This window comes from Anarrhichthys ocellatus, unplaced genomic scaffold (assembly GCF_004355925.1).
Source record: "Anarrhichthys ocellatus isolate YVR2014 unplaced genomic scaffold, GSC_Weel_1.0 scaffold6, whole genome shotgun sequence".
Taxonomy (NCBI): Eukaryota; Metazoa; Chordata; class Actinopteri; order Perciformes; family Anarhichadidae; genus Anarrhichthys; species Anarrhichthys ocellatus.
The window spans coordinates 12,649,323-12,674,663 of record NW_022280036.1 but is presented as its reverse complement, the minus strand read 5'-3'; the positions used below and the strand labels follow the sequence as shown (position 1 = coordinate 12,674,663).

Sequence of the window (25,341 nt, the reverse complement as noted above, 5' to 3'; positions counted from 1 at the left end):
ACTATTTTGTTAAACATAGTAAATCAAAAACATTTTAAGTGAAGCGCAATAAAAAAAAATGCATTGCATATGTATCATTTAATTCCATATGTTGATATGTCACCATTGAACCATTATATTCGTATTTAATTTGATATGTTTTATACAAAGTGAAGTTTGCAAAGTAACAGGAGAATCCGCTGAATTCATAACACACTACTAACATGGTCTAACTTATACTGATGGTTTATCATCACTGGGCAATCAAATTACCTTCTAGATTTAGAGCGATGCCTACAAATGTTACTGGCACAAACAAGATATCTAGCATGTCTTTTATTGCACCATCTGGTGATTTTGTCACTTGGAGAGGGCCAAAGTGATGGGGTGATACATTTTCTCTGCCAGTGTTCCAGTTCACTGTCAGAGAAAACAACTCACTGTCCAATCTACTGTATAGCTCGGTGACACTCTACACGCTGCAGTGGTGATAAGAGGTGTTTGAAACTCCACAGGCCTCTGAGTATTAGAGCCTCGGAGCTTATATGGAAGTTTTCCATATAAGCACTAACCATTGTACTTACACAGAGACTGTTAATCTGGGAACACAGTGTGGGTATTTTAATCCCTGGCAGGCAAAATGTGATAACTGTGGAGTGGGGTGACTTTGCTGTGGTTATAAAGAGTAACAGAAGTCCTCACCTGCCCTTCGTGTGGCTGTTCCAGCACTGATCCTCGTCAGACTCTGTGAGCTTGCCCTTGGCACAGATGTCATCTGGCAGGTTGGACCAGAACTTCTTGGACTCTTTCAATTTCTCTTTGATGTCAATCACCTGCCGTGGACCAAAACAGAAATATAATATATATTAGGGTTGATCATTTTGTATTTTAAAGGCTGAGAAGTCAGGATGAGAAGTGACACAGATTTACGTAGTTCTCAGAATTTAAAATAGATTCCACTACTTTCAGTTAAAACATAAAAGAGAGATAAAACAAACACAAATACAACAGACTCCAATAGCTACATCTCTGTATAGGAGTGTAAAACATTGCGATTTTAAACATTCATGTGGCAGCAAACGTGTATGTAGTTGCAGTACCCCTTCTGTTCCTTTATTCCATCAGGAGAGAAGTACTTTTGGGACTGTGATTATTTTTCTTCCCATTTTGCTTCTTGTCCACTTCTATCCATATTGTGATAATTGTTGATTCAAACAAGACAGACTCGGGGTTTAGAATTTGATATTTGGCATGAGCTGTCATGCTCATGCCATCAGCTGACAGATTCCATCTGGACTCAGCAAGAAGTTTGAGGGGGTGACCAGTAAACAGGCGAAAAAAACAAAAAACAAGAGGACTCATCGTGTACAGAAGCACATTGTGTCCCTTTTGTCGTTCCGTTCTTTATGCATGAAGCTAGACCAGCAGCCTGTTAGCTTAGCTTAGCACAAAGACTGGTAACAGGGGGAAACAGCTAGCCTGGCGCTGTCTCAATGAAACTAAATCCGCTGACCAGCACCTTTTAAAGCTCCCTCATTTACACAATATATTGATTTAGTTGATCCATACAAAAGAGAAAGTCTAGAAAACACAAGATGCTATTTTTACATAGGAGTTATAAGCTGCCCTGTTTGTTGGCGGCAGTGACTTCCTGGAATGTCAGTAAATTCAGCATGGAAGATTAGTACAGCTAAATAAAAAAAGCCTGAATGGAACCAAAAAGGCAGGTTTTGTTCAGCTTAAAAACTCAAAACAAATAGACAAACAAATTCCAAAGGTATTAAATCCTGCATCCATAAAACAAAGAGCCTTGTATTAGACAGCGAGTTGATGTATTCATTTTGTGTGTGTGTGTTTAGGTGTCTTTTAAAATATATATTTGGCAAGAAAGAACATTGTTGATGGGTCACAACCTTCTCTGTGAATTGCTATTGCTTTCAACAGGGTTGCAATTTTTTCTGTAAATTGTTTTGGACTTGAACCAATTTCACCTGCTGCAATCTTCAAGGCTCTGAAAAGCTTAGACTGTTAAATATCTGTCTCATACAATTTATACCCAAATATTTCAAAAACAACATCTGATTTAATGCAAAGCCCAATGCCTTTGTTTTCACACAGAAGTAAACAGAAGCAGCCTCTCATTTCTAACATCTAACAACCATTGATTTTATCAGCTGAATAGACAATAATTTCAATAAGATGTTAGATTTGAGCTGTATGGTTTGTACACTAAATCCTATTTTAAATGTTGGGTGATAGCCTACTATCTCAGGTAACAAGTTTGGCTGGAGTTGTTGGAGCATAAATCTCAATGAACAGGCTCTATATATGTACAAATGTATGTATGTATATATGTATGTATATATATATAATAATATTAGAACCCACCAATTTTCATCCGACGATGAAATATAGCTTCTTGCCCCCAGAGGCTTATCTGTCGTCAGACTGCCCAAATGAGCTCAGAGTTTGTTGGAATGTAAACTTCCCAAAGCAAAAAGAAGAGCAGGACAGAGCCAATAAATTGACTCCAAACACGGTTATACACTGTTATAGCAGTGGATATGTCAGTTCTGAAAGTAGCCTGGTACCCTTAAAAATAATGTAGCAAGTATCTAGTAGTAAAAAGCTCTTTGGCTTTGGGGAACAGGTAAATACTGTCGGTAGTGTCAAAAAAGAAGGCTGAGATCCCAGGAAAGCTGCCTTAAATGAAGGAATACAGTTCGATATGAAAGTAGGCTAAAGGGACACAAAGCATATAATTAGTAAAGGATGAAGTCTAATAATCATTTTAAAGCAAGTATGTATAACAAGAATAATGAAGTGATTTAACAAATGTAAAACTGATAATAATAATGTATGTGTAACTGAGTAAAGTGAAGTCTGTGTGTGTGTGGAAAGAGCTGATGTAAGCAGGGTGGGGGTCTTAAAGGCTGAGATCATAACAGATGTGGGGGTGTTGTCCGAACACATACACAGGTGTAACCTGAAACACGCTCAAACATTGAGGAAGTGAGAACTCCACAGAGGGAAGTTAGGTGTGTCTAGCACACACACACACACAGAAAGTTGGGTGTTGTTAGCAGCACACACACATGATCAATGATGTCATGTCAATCACATGCCGAGTAAGGGAGTGTTGGGGAGGAGGGGGGAAAGAGAGCTCAAAGTGTTATAAAAAGAGAGACTTGCAAATAGCAAGACGGGATTCAACGCGGGAGCCACCCAAGTGCTCCACGGAGGAAACACTGGACCTCGACAGCCGCATCGGAGGACTTCGTCTCTGTTCACGGAAAGAAGGCAGCCGTTCCTGGACAAAGATTGAAAGACGGAGATTTTCCTCTCCCCCCTGTTTGACTTTAACAACCGGACAACAGATGGACGCAGCCGCCCCAAAGACTTTGTACTGAGCCTGAGGGATCGCTGAAAGGACTTCGTTGGCCGCGCAGGAGGAGCCGAAGGTTCGGCCGGTCCTTCGCTCCTAAAAACCCCAAAAGGACTTTTTACCACATCGTGAATCCAGCTGCACCGAGCCGCCTCGGCATCGAAAATGAACGAGTATAACCTAAGAAGAGATTGTAACCTGATCGAATCAAGTATAGTATTATTTTATGTGAGCTGTAGCTGTGCCCCTGCTAATATATCCTGCAATAAATATCTAATCTGCATTTAAAGTAAAGTTCTCAAGAGAATTCATTTGCCTAAGTAGTAGAAGTTCCTCGTGGCAGTAAAAGGTTAAATCTGTTGTATGTTTAACAACAAGAGTTCTTAATGGTTATCCTAGTGACCGGTCCAGCTGAGTCAGTAGGTAGCGCCGTATCGGGCCAGTGAAAACCCCCGGATCTAACAGTAGTAAGCTAGTTACTTTGGCATGATAATGCAGTTAGATGCCAAATATCACTCTTACTACACCCCGAACACATTACTTGGGATAAAATATAAAGCTATGACGAGTCAGGGGATGGGATTACCAATAGGGGGTTGTTATTGTGTTCTGTCAAAAAGAAAACAACTTAAAATTTACAGTGCTTCTTGGGTTCAGATCTTTAGTCAACATACATGTATCTATGGACGAGATAAAATTTGTCAGTCGTCAGGTGTAAATCCTGGGGGCACTCTGCATGTTGAAGCAGTGTGCTTTGTGGTTGGTGAAGGACGTGGAGCTGACTGCTCTGCTGTTTTAGGCTGGTGGAGAGACAGTTGAGAGAGATTGGAAGCTATCAGGTTAGTTCTACCGTGCCTGAGCTAATAACCCAGTGAGCAGCAATATGTTTTATATATTGGTGTAGCCTGTGGTTCATTCAATAAAGCCTTTGCTGAATAGAGTAAACACCTCATACAGTATAAATTAACTCTGCTTTCTTGAGAGTGCTGGGAATTTGACAGGTTATATAACTACTTTCCCATTATGCTAAATATCTAACAGTCTGACAGATCTGCATGCACCAGCTGTTGTTCTGAAAACAATCCCTCACTGAGATTTAAAAATGAATTTAGTAAAGGTGGGAAATGGAGTGGTCCACCTTGTGGTTCATTCAGGTTTTTTGGGCTTTAATAAAGAGTTTATGCTGGGTTGGGAACCGTTGCTGTTGTGGGTCTGGAAAGCCGAAACAAACAAACTTTACTTGAGTACATAAACTGAGTTTATATGCCTTCTTGTCACCATTTTTCTGTCGCAGTTTTTCATGCATGTAGCTATAGCTAGCTAGCTATGTAGGAAAATGATGTCAACATTTTAATACAGGCTGCTAAGCTGATTGGTTAACATGTTTCTCAAACGAGAGGAAACCAAGCCCCCAGGAAGAGCGCCAGCCTTGAAGCAAATTTGACATAGTTGCCAAATGGTGGAAGTACAATTTACGGGTCTGTCATGTGATGCCATTGAGCTCAGAAAGACGATTCTTTATAGACTCAAATAAGGAAAAGGAATTTTTGTTGAGGTGAATCAACTTCCCAATGTGAACACTTAAAAAGCCCATATTTAAATGATTAGGTCCTAAAAGTTGCAAAATTAGTTATTTTCCTTCCCCCGTTCATGTGAATGAGCCCATGGCTGAGCGGCGGGGTTAAGGGAAACGCTAGCGTGCTTGCTCTATGGGCTTGCCAGGATGCAGAAGATCACCGGATGAGTATTTCCATCTGAAGTCAGGACTCATACTTGTTTTTTTCTCTATGCACCAATGAGCAACTTTCTTAGGAATGAACGGGCCCTTGCCTTCAACGCTTTATCCAGTTTTCTTTACATCCATTGAAGAAACCAGCGTCAATGGCCACAACACCAGACCACCAAACTTAAAGTTCTGAAAACCATGTAAAAAAATATATTCTCATCCCATTTATTTATTCTTGACCTTCCAGTTACAGTTAAAGCCCTCATTATTCATACAAAGTTCACGTGGACACCAGTAATAGCCAAAAAAAGCCAAATACCACACACGCACACACGACACTCATCATGTTCTAGCTACACTGGGGATTTGGGAGAGTGCATACAGTGAAGCCTCGGGTCTTAACAAGACATGAAAGGGCCTGTACCAACAGGATGCCACTGCAGGAGACTGCCCTCACATTTGATGTGGTTGTTCTGTCATGGGCACACCAAAGCTTGTAAGGTTTAACACATCCTGGTGTGGTTGTCATGATGGCCCAAGCATCCTGGCACTGACAACTAAATATAGATCATATCAGAATGTGCTTGGTTGTTATACTTGAACCTCCAAATTTATAAATGTATGTGGTCTATTCTGACAGCCAAATGACTGTGGAGAAATTTATATTTATAAACATAAGTAAATGAAACCATTAATGATTCATTTGGAAATTCATTTGGAAAAAGACCCAATCAAGTAGCCAAAGCGGGTGTCTACGTTATCGTTTTAAAACTCATGCTGTGACGCCGGAGTAGTGTGGACGCTCAGTGTAAACGTAGCAGATGATATGGATTTTAAAATGGAAACGGAGTAGTGTGGATGTAGCCTATGTCTCTGCCTAGAACACACAGTGTCCATTAACAAAGCATATCTTAATCAATTTCACAAAAACATCCACTTTGACTCACTGGCTATCTGCAAAACAGAGGTAATGGCAAACAAACTACAATCCCCTGGTCAAAGGTCCCTGTGCCTATATTCATCTTTCAAGTCTGACCTAATAATTGAGAGGGCTGTTGGTCACTGGCTTGGCTATATGTGTAGTTGCACTACATGGGCATTTCACAGACAGCATGGAGAGGAGGGACGATAACAGTGACCCCTTACTTTTGGCTGAGTCACTCCAGGTCATTTGAGCTATAACTACACTCTTTCAAAACCACTTTATTATGTGCCAACAGAAAAATACCAAACAGGGCCTTGTGACACCACAAAATAGAGCATCTCCTCCAAATTTGCAGTTTCAATTGCCAAAATACAAAAAGAACACAAGCACAGTTTTACCATTCTTATCTATTTCCTCCTTTCCTTTGTGTACTGCCTGGATCAAATACAAAGCTTTATCCCAACCCGCCTCCTCCTGGGTTTGCAGAGTCTTGGACGTGGTGTCAAGTGGTTGTTGATCCAGATTAGAGCACGTAGGGTACCCTGCAGCAATGCATGTTAATGTAGGTCCAGTAATTTAAATTAGGGCTTTCGCAGGTCATATCCACCTGCTTCAGCTCCAAATAACATAGGGTTGACTCTCGTTGCTTTAAACCTAGCTGTGAGCCAAACTCATTAAACATGTCAACAGCAAATCAATCAGAACTCTCCAGCCTCTCATGATAGTCTTTTTGTTTTGTTGAGGTTTTGTCTTGGCACATTACAAGCCCTTTCTTACATGAGTGCTGATACATGTATATGCAGATGCTTTCTGTCTGGTTGTCACTGTGAAGAGTTGTATACAGAGTGTAATTAGAGCCATTGCTCACTGAAGCAAGTTTTAAACACTGTGATTGTCCCCTGCTTAGGTCTCTGTTAACTGTGATTATATGCCTAAGAACACACATGGTTCATTATCAAAATCTATCTTAATCAATTTCACAAAAGCAAAGTGATCCACTATGACTCACAGAATTTGCAAAGTAAACATAAATCAAAACCCAAGCATGCACCACTAGCTTGTCAGTCTTGTTAACTGAAACCCAATTTCCTCAAGAATGAATATTAATAAAAAAACATAACAAAACAAGCATAAAGCAACATTAACAAAAAGGATACTAGGGCAGAACTCTGCCCTCACAGTCTACAGGCCGTAATAGATAAATCCCAGTGCCCCCTGATCTGAGTCTAGACAGTCACACGGGCCTTGCAAAATGATCTCAATGTGTGTTTGGGCTCATGTTGATTGAAAAGCCCAGATCGTGGTTTAAATACTAACAATATAATTTAAATCAATACAGATTTTCAGAGGAACCCAGTGTCAGAGGGCCAATAGAGAGATAATATGTTTCCTCATTCTATCCTCATTTTAGAGCCTATAGCTCCAATCTAAAATAAATACTCCACAACCTAAAATATGTCAACACAGTAACAATAATCATGACGGTGGGAAATGGAAGCACAAATGATGGTATCCTGGATGTTTGGAGTTAAAAACAATACCAGCTTCTTACTGGAGTGTGAGTTTGAATAAGGTTGTACATGGAGACACACATTTCTGCAAGAGTTGAAACGACACATTTCTGTATTTGTGTTATTGTCTGGGCTCTTGTCCCTTGTTTAAGGTGGGCTGGGCTCATTTAAAAAACAGGTGATGTGTTTGACTTCTGTGCATCAATCAGAATTTAGGGACATTTGAATAAAAATCAGCAGCTGAAATTTGTTTGCTTATGTTTCCCGGCCATTGTTAATCAAAGCTGATTAAACCATAACCACATGGTTGCATGAAGCACATTACATGTTTTTTAGGATTAAACTTTAATAAATAAAACCAAAGGATGTTTTTTTCTTTGTTAAAGCTTATTTAGATGTTGCTTATTTAGTTTTAAATATTTAACGTCTTCAGAGTTGAGAGAAAACAAGAATTTACGATTGACTTCAAGTATGAGCTTAGCTGATGTGCAATTTCAAATCAATAGAGCAAATACCACCCATATATTATACTAAATTGAAAATATAAATAAAATAAATAATGCATACTAAATTGAATGTAACAATCTGTTTAAAAAATTAGCAGTTTATTGGATTATTTTCTGATTGATAATGATATTACTGCATGTTCATTTGTATACATGTTATTCTAGAAACAACAACTGATAGTTGAAGAACAAATGGCTTATGTGTTTGGATTTCATGGGCAGCATTGTTGAATGGTTAAAGTCTGGCCAAATATAGCCGTTCAGCATTCATACGTCTTGAGCATTTAGGTGAAAGCCATCCATTTTGAAAGAAATATCTGTGACTGCAGAAGACTTCATGGTGAAGAGGATAAAAAATATAGACTTTTAGCATTCATATGACTGGAGCATTAAGGTGAAAGCCATCCTTTTAAAAAATAAATACATGTGACCCCAGACTAGATTAGCCTGTAACTGTCAGTGAGGACACTGCATGCGGACACCAGCCTTGTGATTATTCAATAGCATACTGAGTGTGGGATAAAACAAAAGAAACGGGTCTGCAGGAGGTGGACTACATAGCTGTTATTGTATAGCTATAGTACAATAATAAAAATGTAAATAAAAACTATCTTTAGTCTGTAACTAAGGTTTACTTTTAGCAACGACAGGAGCCCTCTTTGCACTCTGATGTCTTTTTTAAAGATGGGACTTCTGGATGTTTGTATTTGAGAAGTAGTTTGGTTTTATCCAGGATCTAATGTTTCTAACTGGAATCACTGATCATTAAAACTGATGGCCAGGATGACGGAGATACTTTGGGGCTATTCACAGCGTTCAGAAGCTGAATTTTTTTAACTGGCTCAAGCTATGACAAGTACAAGGTAGCAGCGATGGCCAAGGTAATAGCACAGAGAAATATCGAAGAGTCTGCACCTCTCTGGCCAAGCCATCAAGAATATTAAATATGTTTTGCAGTTAGATTTTTAGAGGTGAAGGGGATGGAGAGGAGAGTTGAGCCCTGCTGCTGTAGTGTTGTGGCAGGACAGTTTTTGTTCCACATTGACCAGAACAGTTATCAAAACCAGATGTTGAATTGTGTGGAAGAATTGCTGACATGGGAAATAACAAGCCCTGGTCAGTATGAGTTCTTAAAAGGAGGCAGAGTTTCAGACAGGATAGGATGGTATCAGGGGAGCAGTTTACAGGAAGTTACACATGGAGTCTCTCTAAACTGCCAAATAAACTTTTAATGCAGCTACTCAAAATAGGGGGTATTACACACAACTATTTATACTGATGCAGACAAGGATTTAGATAAACTTATGTCTTAATTACATGTAAAAATATGTTGTTGGCGCTGTAAAAGCGGTGGTTTCTAACTCTCACAAAAGCTGAACAGTTTAATGCAATATTTTCTGATTATGTCTACAGCTAATTATGTAATTGGTGGAAGTTTTATAATCATAATAATATACCCCACACATCTGTTAATTCCAACAACAGGAAGTAGCTTTAGTTAGTATGCAATTCACAACTAGTCCCCATGACAACTGCTTTGCCCAATAACCTTCATGATTTTAATACAAAATAGTGCTGGGCAAGTTAACGCGTTATTATCGCGTAAACGCCTCCATTAATTAACGCCGACAATTAAACGCAGTTTTTTTTTTTTTAATCAAGCGGACATTTTTAACACAAGAACCGGGCAGCGAGCGGTGAACAGCTGTGTTTGTGTGGCGTCACTTCCTGCTGCTGCTGCTGCTGCACAATGGGCTTGGAAGACATTTCATTTCAGCTATCTCTTCAATGGTCCAGTAGAAAACCACACATATTAAGGTAGTCAGAGAAAGAAAGTATAAATCTTCTATGTTGTCTAGGTATATGCCCAAACCGCAATTGTCTCCAACTGAATGAATGCGCTTGTTAGAGAACATTATATTGCATCAGTCATTAAATAAACAAGGCGATTATTCATTACATCAGCATACAAGACGCACGCTAAACCTTAATTATATTATTATTTTTGTCTTTGATAAAGTATGATTACTGTCCTATTGGACACAACTGAACTCATTATAGCAGTAAAATTGGACCTCAAATGATAAGGGTACTGTGTAGTTTAAATACTGCATATTCGTGCTAAGCAAACCGTGACCTGACTAATGTAAGCACAGATGGATGTTTCATACACAGCTGGTTTTGTGTCCCATCCCAAGGGTAAACACCATTTGGAGGAAAGGCTTTGTAAACAGATGCTTCTCTGTAAGGTAAAGTTACTGAAGCAACTTTATAAAGAAATTGGTTGCAGTTTTGATGCATTAACATCTGGACTGAGGCAGGAAGAAAAATCTAAAATCTATGATACAATATATTCAGTTCCACACTTCTATAATTTATGGTATAAATGATTTTAAATCCCTTGCATGTGGGTGTTAATTATATTTTTTATTGAACTCTTGAGTCAGGAGACTTTAAATGTCAAAAATGCAAATGTTTTCATGTATTAGGCCATAAATTGACTGGCGAAATGTCCATTGCATACTGGAACAGACTCAAACCCCTTCATCAGTACAACAGTAATGAGCAGAAATGGAAATGGATGAATAATTTACAGTTGGGAAGGCAAAAAACCCCACAAAAAAAGAAAATAAATTACTGTAATTTGCTCCATTGGACTTTTTCTTCACTAGTGTCCAACCCAAACATCACACAAGAACACTGCATAAGAAACAAATCCTCTGTAACTTCTACCAAACCAAATGAACAACAGTAAGATAGAATAGACCCAACACTGTTCTAGCATCAGTATTGAAGCACTGAGCAAAGTGAACTTCTGTAATCTTGGCACAACCTTTATCAACCAAAGCAGAAAAGGCAAATAAATGGACCAGATACTGTTGCACTGCTGGAAAGAATAGCTGCTTTGATCAATCTTAACCAGAGTTTAGAGTTATGTAATCTTGATAAATATGCAAGAATGGTGTGCAGGATCACTGCAATTCCTCCACTTTCTAGGTCACATGGAGACCAACACAAGCCACTTAATGGTATTGTGGATTGAACCAGTCTCTCTGCACTGAGGGATTTAAACTATATAAAGCGTGCTTAAGACTTATTCTAAAAAAGTAGGAAAAACTCCAAAGGGAAGCAGCACAAAATGGTCAGTTCCTCGTTGTCTCATAGCAATTGGGTTAGCTTACCTCAAACACAATGGTCCTGCATTTTGTGATTCAGGGCTTTAAATAATGCACTTAATAGGATTTCCTTGGACACACTGTGGTTCAATTTAGCTTGTTTGCCTACCCACATAGATGAGTTTAGCTGAAACGGTTCTGCTGCGTTGAAGCAAGGGAAACACCGTCTTCTTTAGGCAGGCGTGCTAACCACACTATTTCATGGGGAACAGCGGTTGGCTAAACAGCTTTCTGATGAGTAGTTCAGTAGGAGCTGCGAAAGATCCCAGTACATGCTGTGGCTTTCTTGGCAGCACCTACTGACTAGCTGCTCAGATGGTAAAGCAGCCAGGTTCAGTGGACCAGTTTGAGCCCAAATCTAGCTTTGAAATGGAAAGTTACTCTAATTTACACTGAAATTTAAGATAATGTGGTGCCAAGACTGTGTGCTAGAAGAAAAGGGTAAAGACTGGTACCAGGTTTAGGTGTGAATAATTATAACAGAAATTATTAGATCCTGTCTGTTAGTGATTTGACAAGAAAACTGTCACTCACTGCAACATGACAGAGTCTAGTGATTGGTTAATTAATCAGAACGTCTCCAGGTTAGCACACTGAAATTACTACAGCAGTGCATCCCAATGCATACTGGCCACACTGTAGGTATTCGCATGCAGCAGAATGTTAATTAACCATATACTTTATATGAATATAAGATACCACAGAAAGATGTTTTGCTGTTGTTCCCAATATTGTACTTTAGTGGCCCAAAAGGAATTCTCCAACACATGTCCCTTGGTTGCCAGGTTTATTGTTCATCATTAAATTTATGTAGAAACACAAAATCAGCAAAATCACCTCTATTGTTAATTCCAAGTGCAAACTGCAGAAGCCTGCTAACAGTCAACAGATAAAATAACCTGTTTCTACCATGTCTAATAGCAATAGCAAGGATTCCGGTAAACTATGTCGCACAGGGAGATGCACACTTTAAATTTGAAAGTCCACATACATGAGATGTTGATGTTAAGAAGGCTATCATTGATGCTCATTATGTCAGAGCGAATGAGATGGGAAATCTGACAGGAAGTCTTTGTGCCAATATCAGTCAGAACACTGTTGATTTTGTTGGTATAAATCAAGCAGCCTTATTGTAGTGTAAGATATGTAAGTGAGCTGCAGAAGCCGAGAAGAGCCTGAAACTAACTGGAAACTACCAAACAACAAAATATCACCATGGTTTTGTAAAGTACCTCTCCCTGCAGCATGAACCAGACTGTGCTGTCTACTACAATAGGTGTCTAGCGCTTTTTTTCTTTTTCAGCAGTAACAGACACGCTGACACAGAGTGCTGCGAGTTGGTCTTCTTTTCATGCTACAATTTTGCTCAATTATATGTTTTTGTGAGAGATTGGAGCATCAAAACCCCCAATAACCATAAAGAACATTTTTCTGCTTGACGCAGCAGTTGGTGTGTGCAGTGCTAATTTAGCAAAGCATGAAAGTACTAAAAAGAAGAGTGTTTAATGAGAAAGATAAAAATTAACTGTGAGGAAGTAAAGCAGGTGGGGGAAGGCATGGATGTAATAATAAGTTAAGGGATGAAGCTGCCTTTAAACTCTGAAAAGTTAGAAGGTGGCCACATTGATCTGTTGTGTCTGTCCACATACATTAATCCTAATTCAGACAGGTCTCTGTTGAGCGAACACAGCTGATTACACATCAGTCTCTGTCAGATTTCCATCTCTTTTGACAGACAGAATCACCTCTGGACAGATTCATCGACCTCTATTATGGCCATGGAGGTGACAACTGAGACAATGCAGTTCACAACATCCCATTATTTTAAACTCATCATTGAGAGGTATCAAATGAAGACTTAACATTTTTAAATGAATAACACTGAACAGTAATTTCTTCATTGGAACATTATATGCACAAAGCCTTGACAACATGTTTGCTTCCCTTCTATAGCCAGCAAAACCACTTAACAGACAGTCGAATTCAGTCAAATTTATTCCAGGTTGGTTGCGTTGTTGGAGCTGGGGCAAACATCAATCTCTGGCCAAAACTTCTCTCAAGCCAAAACCCGTAAGTTCACACAAAAAGGAGCACCAATTGATTTGGAATCAATCACGTAGAAAAGTATAATGTTACAAACTGCACAACACATACCATCATCAGAACCAAATTCTCAGGTGGCACTCTTCCATTTTCCATCAGCCACAGTCATTATATTTAATAGTCAACTTCTGACTCCACAAAAGGATTTCATAATTTTCCCCCAGATCTTTGTCAGCACAATGTAGAGTTTAGAGACCCCAACAGCACACGCACTCTGGGGTTGTTACTGCTGCTAACACATTAGCTCAGCATGCCCACTATACTGAATTAGCATACCAGAGTGATTAACTGGTGTTAACACTTTTTCTTTTTTCGCCTGCTGATCAGAAATTGTGTCTATCAAAGAAAAAAACTGTTGAGAACCGATCGACAGTACATGGCAGAATTTCATTAGAGCTGTAACTGGATCCATTTTATGGCACGACTCATGGATTTAACCAATTTGGCCGTGTAACCATCGGTCATAATTGGCAGTTGTGTCTGCAATTGCACTGGGCGGAGTGATTTCCTCAATGACTGATTACTCTGGTGGGAAGAAACTTTCATGAGGGAATAGAGATTTCTACTCCCATTCAGACGCTAAGGGATGTTCAGCTCTGTGTCTCTTTCCATGCATTCAAATTCACAGTGTGTTTCCCTAAATGTCCATAAAACCTTTTAGTCCTCTCAGTATAGTGTGGCTACAATAACACATGCACACTAAAGTATAGGTGGTGCCCATCAACACTGGATTACTGTGATTGATTGAAGAAATAAAATACCGATCATTTATTTTACACTTCCTGAGAAAAATGGTCATTGCCAGATCGTTTCCTGGCCCTGACGCTCTGCTAAAACAACGGGAAATGGAGCGTGGAGAAAGGCCTGGCCACTGCTAATGACCGATTTGCTTTCTTCCCAACTGCATCCTCATTTCAACAGTGCTCAACAACAAACAACCCATTAGAGAGGCTCAAAATATTTAGAAATCTGTCAAATAAATCAATAATGGATTCTCCTCAGGACATCCATCACATTTTTTTTGCGAGCATTTGTGTAATGGAGAAATTCACAGTACTGTCCTGTCAGCAATGTTAGTTGAAGCTGACAGAGAACAACGTAATTTCTGTCAGATGTGTGTCATCAGGCATCTGTTTATCATTGGAAAAATAAATCCCTTGCGGGATGAATAAAGCATCTATCTATCTATCTATCTATAATAGTGGAAGATATGCTCCAATACTATACTGTTCACTGAACACTTTCATTTATCTCAACAGTAAATAAAGAATGTGATGAACAGAAGGAATAGTTACGTTTCTTCCTATCATCTTTATATGAATGTAGCATTTTACCGGTTGGACCAAGCATCTAGTTTTGAGCATTATATTTAGCAGTGTCTTCAAATGAATGGTGGTGTTTTGTAGAGAACGAGGCTAAGGGTCTACAACCGTGTTAGCAGCTCTATGAGGCTTTACTTAGGCTTTGAGCTAAATGCTAACGTCAGCTAACAAGCCGATAGTGACCAACTTTAATGTTTATCGTGTCCATCATTTTAGTTTACCATGTTAACTGTACAACTAAGGCAGGATGGGGGATGCTATTAGTTTTGCAGAAATCGGGTCATAAACAAAGAACTGAAGAGATGGTTCTAAAGGGAAAAGTCAGGGGATCACCAAAGTCAGTTGGCTTTATCCTCTGGGGAACATGAATGTCTGTACACAGTATCATGGCAATCTTTTTGATGAGAAATTTCAGTCTGTACTCTAGCAGTGGACCAACCAACCGATAATGTTATTCCTAGAGCCGTGCCACTATACCATGGCTGAAAATGTAACAAAATCTGAGGTCAGCTACAATATTGATGTAATACAGCCAGTTCATAGTGCAGCAATGTTTAGCTTTTAGATTTAGCAGTGGGTTTGTAGCTGACACGAAAAAAATTCACCTCTTTAAAAGTAAACCTCTGTGGGCTGCCATCAATATTTCATATATTAAAAAAAAAAAACCTCAATACACAACAAACTATATAATATATGCACACAAACAATCAAAAAAATCAGTATTTATGACTGTAATTCTTTGAATTAGAGGGGCAAGGTCATTCAGTTCCAGTGATGAATCGGCACCACAGGAAGACAGATTCCTCTAGAAACACTGTAGGGCCATACCATTAATAAACATTATACAGTATCATACAGTTCATTAGGACTTAGTTTTATAGGGGAATAGTCCAGTAATCTCACTTAAATCAAGAATCACAGACAAAGCGAAACACACCCAGCCAATCATAAATCAAAGCACACAAAACCAGACTACATTGTTTAAACCAGTATAATGAGCTGTATTTACAGTAGACATTGACAACATGGAAAAACTCCTACATAAGTCAGCTACAGGACTCTTTGTAATAAACCCACTAGCTTTAAATGGTTTAGCAGGAAACGGAAGAGGATATGTATCTGCACTTGTATCTAATTCAGTTGTGATCTGAGATGCAGATGGCAATACTGCAATACTGACAATACGATGGTAGGGATACATTAGCACAAATCACCCGAAACCAGACCGAGACTGAGACATGCAGCAAATAAATTTGAAATGAAAACGCTTGAGTAAATATATAAGGAGTGATGATGACTGATAGCTTTACAGTAGCACATAAACCTCATTGCTCAACGGTAATCACAGTCAGACTCACTATACCTTTTGCTCCTTATTTCTCTGCCTGAAGCCAATCAATTTTTTTAATCAAACTGGCTGAATTCAGACAAATCCCGCCACTGAACGGCAGCTTTTGACCTTTCCGCTATTCTCAGAATGTGTGCAGAAGTTGGTCCTAGTCACTGATTATGTAATTGGCTGCTGCCTTAGCAAACCAGACTCTAATTACATGCAAGATTTTGCTCTGTGATTTCACATAAATATCACCTTCTGTGTCCAAGGTTTAAAGACTTTAGAAATAGGCAAATAAATACTACTATAATTACCCTAATGTATTGAGTGCACTCATAGGAGCGTGCTACTGTTTCAAGCATTCACTACATGTATGTTAATAAAATGTAGATCATGAATATATTGACCAGGCAGTGATACATAGCTTGTTGTCTATTTTGGGAAGATGTTAACAATGTATTAATGTGTGTGTTATTTTTATCTGAAATAATTCATGTTGCACCGATGCCAAAAGTAACAGATTGCTGACAAGTTGTTTGATAGATCAACTGAGTACTGCCAAAGCTCTTCATAAAAGCATTTGGCATATTCAAGATGTCATTAAAAATGTATGTTAATCAAATAATGATAATCAATCAACAAACATTCATGCACAACATGCAAAAACAAGAGAGCATACTCTGTTTCTTTCTGTACATCACAGCTGGTGCACAAGCTTATCCCAGCATGCACTTGGGAAAAAAGCACGGAAACACTCAGGATTCTTCGTTAGGTCATCACAGGGTAAACAAGCTAACATATGCCCAATTATTTAAGTCTCCAATCAACCTGAGGTGCATGTATTTGAATGGTGGGAACCTAAAGGAAACCCAAAGAGAAAATGCTAAATTGAAACACGAGGCACAATTGAAACTCAAACTTTTCACTGTTAGGCAATACCAGTTATAACTACTGACCTGCCATGCTGCAAAAGTTAAATTATGTTAAGCAAAACAAGAAACGGAGAAATTCAGTTAGCTCAGCTTAGTTTAGTTCAAGAATAAAAATCACCCAAAATAATTCAACCAAAGTAAATAAAAAGCCATCTAACAAACAAGCAATCAATATCAACTTTGAATAATGTATAGGGGTAAAGAAGCCGGGCAGGTTGATTAGAACGCCACAAAACAATTGACTCGGTGAAAGTAAGAGGAGGAATGAAAGGCTTACACTGTGTTGCATTGTCCTCCACACAACCCTCTGGGAGCAGCAGAGAAATGAAGAAGAAAGAGATTTAATTGGACATCGGAGAAATCGGGAGACAGAGAGAGAGAGAGGATAGGAGCAAACAAATGTCTATTAGTGAAGCAAAAAGTTAATTGACAAATGGTGCTGCTGCAATATTCCATCCACCAGCCTCATCTCACTATGAGATTTAGCACCTCAAACCTTTATACACAATTGATTTCCTACTGTGAAATCTGGTTAAGAATCTGCAGCCATCAAATGTGCAAAGATCGGGACCGGCATAAAAAACAGCAGCGTTACGGTGAATTAGTCTAATGATAACAGCAGTTACTTCATTCAATGCAATCACTTCAGCTGAATATATATTATCATGTAATGCTGACAGATACATTTCAGGATTGTACCTGCTTCATAAATGTATGAATAGAAATGCAGATACAGAGTAAGATAAGTGAGGCATATTTAGGTGAGTGAAAGGTCTCAAGCAACTCAACTCATTTTTCTTAGAAGACTTTTTTTCCCATCTTTTACAAGAAGTTGGCCTGAGAGCATGTAAAGATGAATTGTTAAAGGAAACGTAACCTGTGGATTTTCTCTAAATGTGCGTTTTGCCTTTTAGTAATCTTTTCCCTTCACACATTTTTGATGTGTCTGTTATGAAGCAAACATTTTGGTTTGGTTTGTTCTCTTTTTTCTTCAAACAAGGCCTGTTTTTACACAACTATTTTAGCACACTTAACATGTTTATATCTTATGACTACAGCTAGAATTTGGAGAGTATAGACTACTTACAAAGACCGACAGAGTACATTCTGCAGCTTTTAATCTGCCTCTCTACTTCTGCACATTTTACATTTTAATCCTGTCAAACAACTTGTACGGCAGAAGATTATCAACTGTGCCTTTTATTTAAAAGAGCAATAATGTATTTAATAAATGGATTTGCCAATTGGACAGAGGATTACATAAAGAAGCATTTGTTAAATGGATTAGTCGAAGGACAAATTGGTGACATAAACAATATGGTTTAATAATATCCAATCCATGGCCTGACATGTTGTTATTACACTGAAATCTTTTTCACTGTAATTTATTCATAAAACCAATGTTGTGAAACATATGACATTTGTTAAGGGAAAAAAAATCTATCAAGGTTTTTCAAGATCCGGTGTGGTACTGTTAGAAGGATAGTGTATCGTACAGTTGAAATGTTATAATGTATGTTACTCATTATCTCCGCTTATACCACAGAAGTTCGCAGACACGGCGACAAGTGAGACGCCTGGTGTCATTTTAGATTCTGAAATCAATATAAAAGCTCATTTTAATCCATTGACCAAAACTGACTTTTATCATTTGCTCAACATAGTGAATGCGAGACCTCTTGTGCGCTAGCGAGATACAGAAAAGCTTGTTCATGCTTTTGTTTCCAGTCGTCTTGACTACCGTAACGCTTTGTATTCTGGCCAGCCATCGGCCATCGCATAACTACAGACCAGTAGAACGCTGCTGCCAGAGTTTGAACAAAAACTAAAATGAGATATCGTACACCCAATGCTACTTTTAGCCCCCCCCCCCCCCAACATAATATTAAATGAGAGACTAGTTAACTCAGTGGGGAGTTTTAAACAACAACTCCAAACATATCTTTTTTAATATAGCCAATAGCAGCTGTCTGTTTTTAATTGTTTAGAATTTCTGTTTGTAGTTTTTAGATGATAGAAACACACATTTTCTCCCTTCCTACTTGTCGATGTGTATAGTTTTTAAACCTGTTTGTTTTTGATGGTTTTGTTGCTGGATTGTTAAGGCCTTGGTGCTTCATTGTGTGCAGGCAAGGTGGTATGTAAATGACGGTCATTCATTCATTTAATTATCAGTCCACCTTTTGACACTTTCATGTAAGGCAATAATAACAATTGATGATGCAGATTGACATAGAAAAATGAAAAACATGTTTATAGCATAATTTACTCCTTTTGCAATTTAATTATGATGAGACTGAATATATGATATTTATTAGGCCCTTATGAGCACCGAGAGACATCGCAGCAACACATATTTTGTAGCAAAATGGGAAAAGATGTTTTTGTACTTGTGGGCTACAGACATCAGAGGCCTGATTGTTTGTGAGGCCTGATTTAATACCTTGTCAACTTGAGGGCCTCTGTGTTGCTGTATACTGAAGCGTGACACAGACAGCCTCCTCTTCGTTGTGTTTCAGTGGCATGGGCTGGTAAAATGGAGCTTTTTATAGCCTCAATTAATATCTTAGGATTTGTCATTATCCTGAAGTTTTGTTGCTGGATGTCAAATTAGTTTTAGCCTTCTCAAAACTGATTCTAAGAGCAGTACACATTCTGGGATAAAGCACAGTTCTCATTTTTTTGTGGTAAAGTAAATTTCCTTATTGTTCTAATGGCTCTTTTCGTGCAACAATACACACTCTGAGGAATATGTTCGAAAACAATATGTCCAGGAAGGTGGAGCAAAGCATGTGCTCTCTCTGCAAGCTCTGGCACTGAGAGTGTAAAAAACAAATATATATTTTAACTCTGAGCACAGTGGGGTGGAAAACACACAGACAGATCTACACAGATGAACATGGATTTACCATGATTGTTCTTGGAATCTTTGAGGGCCTTTGTTTTTTTCCTGGCCTTCGGACTTGAGCCCTGGTAAGTTAGCCTAAAGCTTAGTCTGCCTCCACCAAGTATATTAAAACAATTCTGAACACACTTCTGAAATTCAGTTGAGCTGCCAAAGTGTCTTACAGAGAAAGAAAGGAAGAGTGTTCAGCATCATCTTCTGGCTCCTACAATAAAACCAGCATGAACTGGCTGCTTCAGACTTAATTCATCTTCAAAGTGAGATTAGAGATTTATTTTAGAAATGTATTGGTTTTCTCATACAAATGATTTGACCTTAGATTATTTTCTACTTAACAGTTATCTTTCTCTAAGAACCTATCGTTAATTTTTTACATTTAACACTATAAATGCAAACCAAAATGGCAGTTTAAATCAAGTTATTTTATTTTTTATATTTAATCAAACTATTCTTTCATTTCTTTATACACTTTCCAATTGCAGTGTACAGTTCTGGTTATCCCGTCGGTACATACCAGTCTATCCAGGCTGGTTCCGGCTGCTGTGGTTGGCCTCTCTTCGGGGGTGTAAGGTCTGAAACGAGGACTGAACACATCTGAGATGCCGCGTGCAGACCTGCCTATTCCTGATGACTTCGGCTGGCCACACCCTTGAAAAACCTGGAATGAACAGAGGGAGATATAATTACCACAGTGAGGGGCAAGCACAAAGGGAAAAGGGAAAGAGGTTACGTGGTGTTTAGTATTTACTGTATCTTAAGGGAAATAGTCTGGATGTGCAACATTAAAACAATATTTCATCTTTATTGTGAAATGTGAGTTTCTCAATGCAGTGCTGAATAGTTAGAAACGAGGTTATCAGCAGGCCAGAGCTGCATGAACTCTACACTGAGCCAGGGCTCAGTCAATTTCTTTGTAGAATACACATCCATTTCGATTCCACCAAAGTTGTTGTTGTTGTTTGCTTGCACCATTGACATTTTTTTTCCCTCAAAAGCTTTTGCTCACAGCACAATTCCTGGTTTGTGATTTGAGATCGAAAACTGTACAGAACGTCTAGACCCAATGTTGTCTATTAGTGCCCGAGTCTGACCCCCCAAAAAGGAGGGTTTAACTCTTGATATGCTGTCACTCGAATGCAATTGAAAGCCATTGTTACAGTACAACATAGCTGCTTCAAAATACAAAATAAAAACTTCACCTGTATTTCTAGGTCCTTGGATTTTTTGGCCCAGACTGCAACATGTTAGCATAAAAATACCACAAAAATGAGCAAAAGTGATGTTGAGTGTATGAAACACTATCAGTTAGTGTTTGCTTTTAATGTGGCCAATAACATATTCTAATGTTCAATAAACCCATGCCATTCTAATCTACAGCCATGACAATTTTGGCTTTGGAAAATGTGGAATTTCTGTATTTCATTAAATATTTAGTTTTAGATCGCTGAGTGATACTCAGACAATAATTGTATATCAGAGAACACTCTTCTCTGTGACAAACACTGGATATCATAAAGAGACAGTTATTCAACTCTCCCAAAATGAAAACTGAAGTTGTGTTTAATACAAAAATAGAAATGCTGATCTATTATTAGCTGAACCTTACACTGATCAATGTGCTGATCATAGTGGTTCATTGTGAGAATAGATTGTTTTCAGACGGCTCGGTCTCCACAGGCTCTTCGGGCCCAAACAACAGGCCACCAAACCGCACAGCTCATTAGCATTCCTCTCCGGCCTGTCTGCCGGCCCCTGGCTCAGTGTGTGATGGAGCACTCTAATGTGCTGCATGGCTGTCATGACAAGAGGCTGTCTTTTCTATAACATTTATCAGTTCTTCACCATGATTACAATCCCGCTATCCTGTACAGTACATCACACAAGCAAACCGATTTTCAACAGGTCTGAGCAGCAGGAATGAAGGTACGCATGGTTAAAATGTGACTGTGGGGAAAAGGTTGTAATCTCTCGATGCAATCTGCCAGCCCATCACAACCTGTCAGGGATGGAGGGTCAAGTGAATAGACAATGGGCAAAAGTTGTAAATTGCAGCACTCTTGATATGGAAAAGAATGCGACATCTAATTCACACATGACCTTTTGTAATTCTGGCATGAAGATGGGCCAGAAAACACCAAAGGGTCTGAATGAATTGTTGAACTGAAAAACCAGCCTTTTGACAAGAAAGACAATGACAAACTATTCTGTGTGTGATCACATCTTGAATGTGCTGCTTGGAATTTGAAACTGAAAAGCAATTTCAAGTCTACCGAGAAAATCAGTTGCTTTTCTTGCATTTTAAACTGTCTCCTAATATCGATTTAAAAGACTACTTAATGACTAAAAGACAAGAGTCCCTGTCCTGCATCCCAGGTGTGGATAGGTTTAGACCCCTAAACGCACAACAAGTAAACACATCCTGTCTCAGGCTTCGACACGGTGTTGCCATAAGTGGATATTGTAAAGATACAACGAGAAACATTTTAGGATTTACGTTCAGTATAACCATTTTGTGACAAGAAAAAAAGCTTACTGTGATGTAGTATCATCTCAGAACCCTTGCTTTTGTAAATTAGTAGTATATAAAGAGGAATTTTAGGAGACAGGGTTGTGTGTTCCAAGAGCTATCCAAGGCTTCCAACCATGCTGTGTTTACATATAAACATACAGTATGACGGTATCTTCACCAACATCATGTTATTTCAGATGGATAAATAATCCTACAATAACTAGAAATAATTAGGTTGAGGTACACTCAAATAACCCACTTACCATGCTTATTATTTGCTTGGTTGAATTACCTGTTTTTTTTACCCCTTTCTTTTTCTTTTCACATTTTGCAAAGCATCATTGTACTTGTCCTGTCTATTGGTTTGTGTTATGTACATCTCTGTTTTGCACTAATTAAATAAGAAAAATTACAAAAAATGTAAAATGATTCAAGTCTAAATTAGTTTATGTATACAATGTTTTCTATGTAACGGCATGTTACTTTTGGAAGCGAAACACGTCATAGGACAGTGAACAAAGATAATTCAGAAGAGAGCACCTTGGCTGACACTTGCAAGCTGTTGTCCTGCATGGTCATGATGGCCTCAGAGATCTTGATGTCAACTGGCTCTACAACTGCTTCAATGTTGAAGGGTCCCTCCAGTCTGTCTGCCGTCAGTAACATGGCATCTGTCAAAGCACAGAGGACACATGTCAGCTCAGAGATATTAAACACTCACACACATACATTTTACTACTTTTACTACTGTTTACATGCGTCAACATGTTCACATCATCTCTGAGCATTGCGGGTAATCATGTGTCTATGACATGGCTCCAAGTAAGAGAACGAAGAATGCTCCCTTCTCCAAATGTGTTGACTGCCAATAAACACAAAAACAAAATGAACCTGCCAGTACCTTCATCTAAACAAACAAACACACATTGAGTAACAAAGAGATCTTGGGAGACACTGTTTGTAAGAGGATTTGCGACATCAAGTAGAAATTAAATTTCAATGTGATAAACTTACAAATAGCTGACACATAAAACAAATCATTGACTTGCATACATGCATCACTCCAGTTCTGATTTCTTAATCTTTTTGCATTAGTATTTCTAAATTGTGAAAGTATATCAATGAATGCATAAAATCATTACCTTTTAATTACATCTCAGACACCGAGTTATGTCAAACATGAATTCCATAAGGCACCATAAGGATGCAACACATCTAAAGGCAAGTGATGAAATCAAATACATGCAGTGTTGTGTTTGTTGTTTCCTTGTTTATTTTTCAAAACCTCACATCACATCTGATCATGTATTTTGAAAACATGAAAAAAAAATATCTCCGCTCTTAACAAACAGGTAGCAACAGTTAAAAGCAAACGAAAGAACAAACAAATAAAGGGATCATGACCTTATTGCTGTGCATAAGTCTTGGCCTGAATCAATACCTAAAACAGAGTAACCACCAACCTGTCCCCTTTAAATCTCCATTAAAACAATGTGATATTAATATGCTATATGGTTCTATGGATTGTCTCAAATTGGGAAATGTCAGCAATAAAAATAATGTGTCTGATATTTTCATTAGAGTCTATCTTGTCTCTCAAAAAGTAATTCAAAGTTCACCAAGTCTTGTTTGAGGGGTTAGCACTGGTTAAGTGGGAATGGCCGAGAACAGTGATCTCAGTAGGACTCCCATCTCTGTGCACTGACATTTGCCGGGATGCTCACCAATCAGGAAAAGCCTATTTACATCTATAGGAGCTGTTCTGTGCAAAAGGGCAGCAGAAATACCTCATCCACTGAGGTATTTCTGAGGTATTACTGAGGTAGTAGGAAAATGACATGATTAAATCAAAAGTGATCACTAGAATGTTGATGCGAAGTGATCATTGGCCTTTCTGTATAGGCTTAGTGGGCAAAGCCTGATGACTTGTAACTGAAAAAAGCAAGACTTTCCCCGTCCCTGCTGGTTGAAGAGAGGGCTCAAACCATTGGCAAAGTGACTGCATCTCCAAAACCGCCAAAAAACATTTCCTGAACTGCTTCTGTTAGAGATTGGCACTAATGTAGAGTAAAAACTGTTATTTAATGCCAGTCTAATATCTAATATATCCCTTTTTTTTCTAATTTAATTTATTATTTGTTCAAACTTGCTTTATGGTCTGTAACCGGGATCCTTTTGTTAGAATACATTCTGAATCTAAGATCTTCTTTTTATATCCAAAACTTAATTATATTCTTGTCACAAGGTGTACCTTGTTGATTACCACTGATGGGAAAAAAATAAGTTTAACAGTATTTATTAAAGCTTTACTGAAATTTAAAGAGGAGGTTGAATATATTCTACATCTTTGTTTTTGTCAATGAATTCCATGAAAAGACCGAAACTAACAGTGCATTACTCCGTCTTTATAAAGTCTGTTTTTGGCACTCAGCCACAAGCTGGTCAGTTCCGACTGAAGATGTGAATCTTTAAAATCTTAAATACACTAAATATTTAAATTGTGATCAACAGCTGGGCATCGTGGGGTCAACTCAAACTAAACAACAGTGCCCTAGTTCATCTTAATGAAGGAACATATCAGACAATGGAAGTCTATGGCACAGAAGTCATAGGTTTACATTGTTCCATCCAACACTTGATAGGCTCAATTCATCACTGCTATAGGAAATTGTTGACAATAAGAAAATATAGTAAGATGTCACCAGCAAAGTTATTTGTTGCCGTCTTGTCACTGTTGAAGTTTCATTGCTGCAGCACAGTTCAAAATGCAGTTTCTAAACATCACCAGTGAGCTGTGAGACAACGTGAGACTTTGGGAGCACTCCTTAGTACTTCAAAAAAATCAGGGCAAGTATTCCTCGTACATAAACAACAAAGCAGGTCATTTGTCAGTGCCTTTCATTACTGTAATGCTCAGGAGTGTTTTATAATCTGCCACCCTGTGGTTCAGCTAGGATTATGTTACGAGTGACTGTTGGTGGGAGATGGAACATGAATACCCATTTCAAGTGTCAAAGCTGCACACTTTG

At 38.4% G+C, this 25,341-nt stretch overlaps 1 protein-coding gene across 2 annotated transcripts in view; it reads right to left on the bottom strand.

Annotated features, from left to right (window-relative positions):
- Positions 1 to 25,341, bottom strand: part of LOC116383129 (glypican-6-like) — a 123,203-nt gene that overhangs the window by 7,449 nt on the left and 90,413 nt on the right. The window contains exons 5-8 of one of the 2 annotated variants that reach the window (XM_031846709.1): positions 22,853 to 22,983; positions 20,318 to 20,461; positions 17,176 to 17,205; positions 682 to 812 (exon numbers count right to left, since the gene is read on the bottom strand). In XM_031846709.1, coding sequence (XP_031702569.1) covers positions 682 to 812; positions 17,176 to 17,205; positions 20,318 to 20,461; positions 22,853 to 22,983 — 436 coding nt within the window. The remainder of the gene's footprint in view (positions 1 to 681; positions 813 to 17,175; positions 17,206 to 20,317; positions 20,462 to 22,852; positions 22,984 to 25,341) is intronic. The other variant, XM_031846710.1, reaches the window with a different exon arrangement.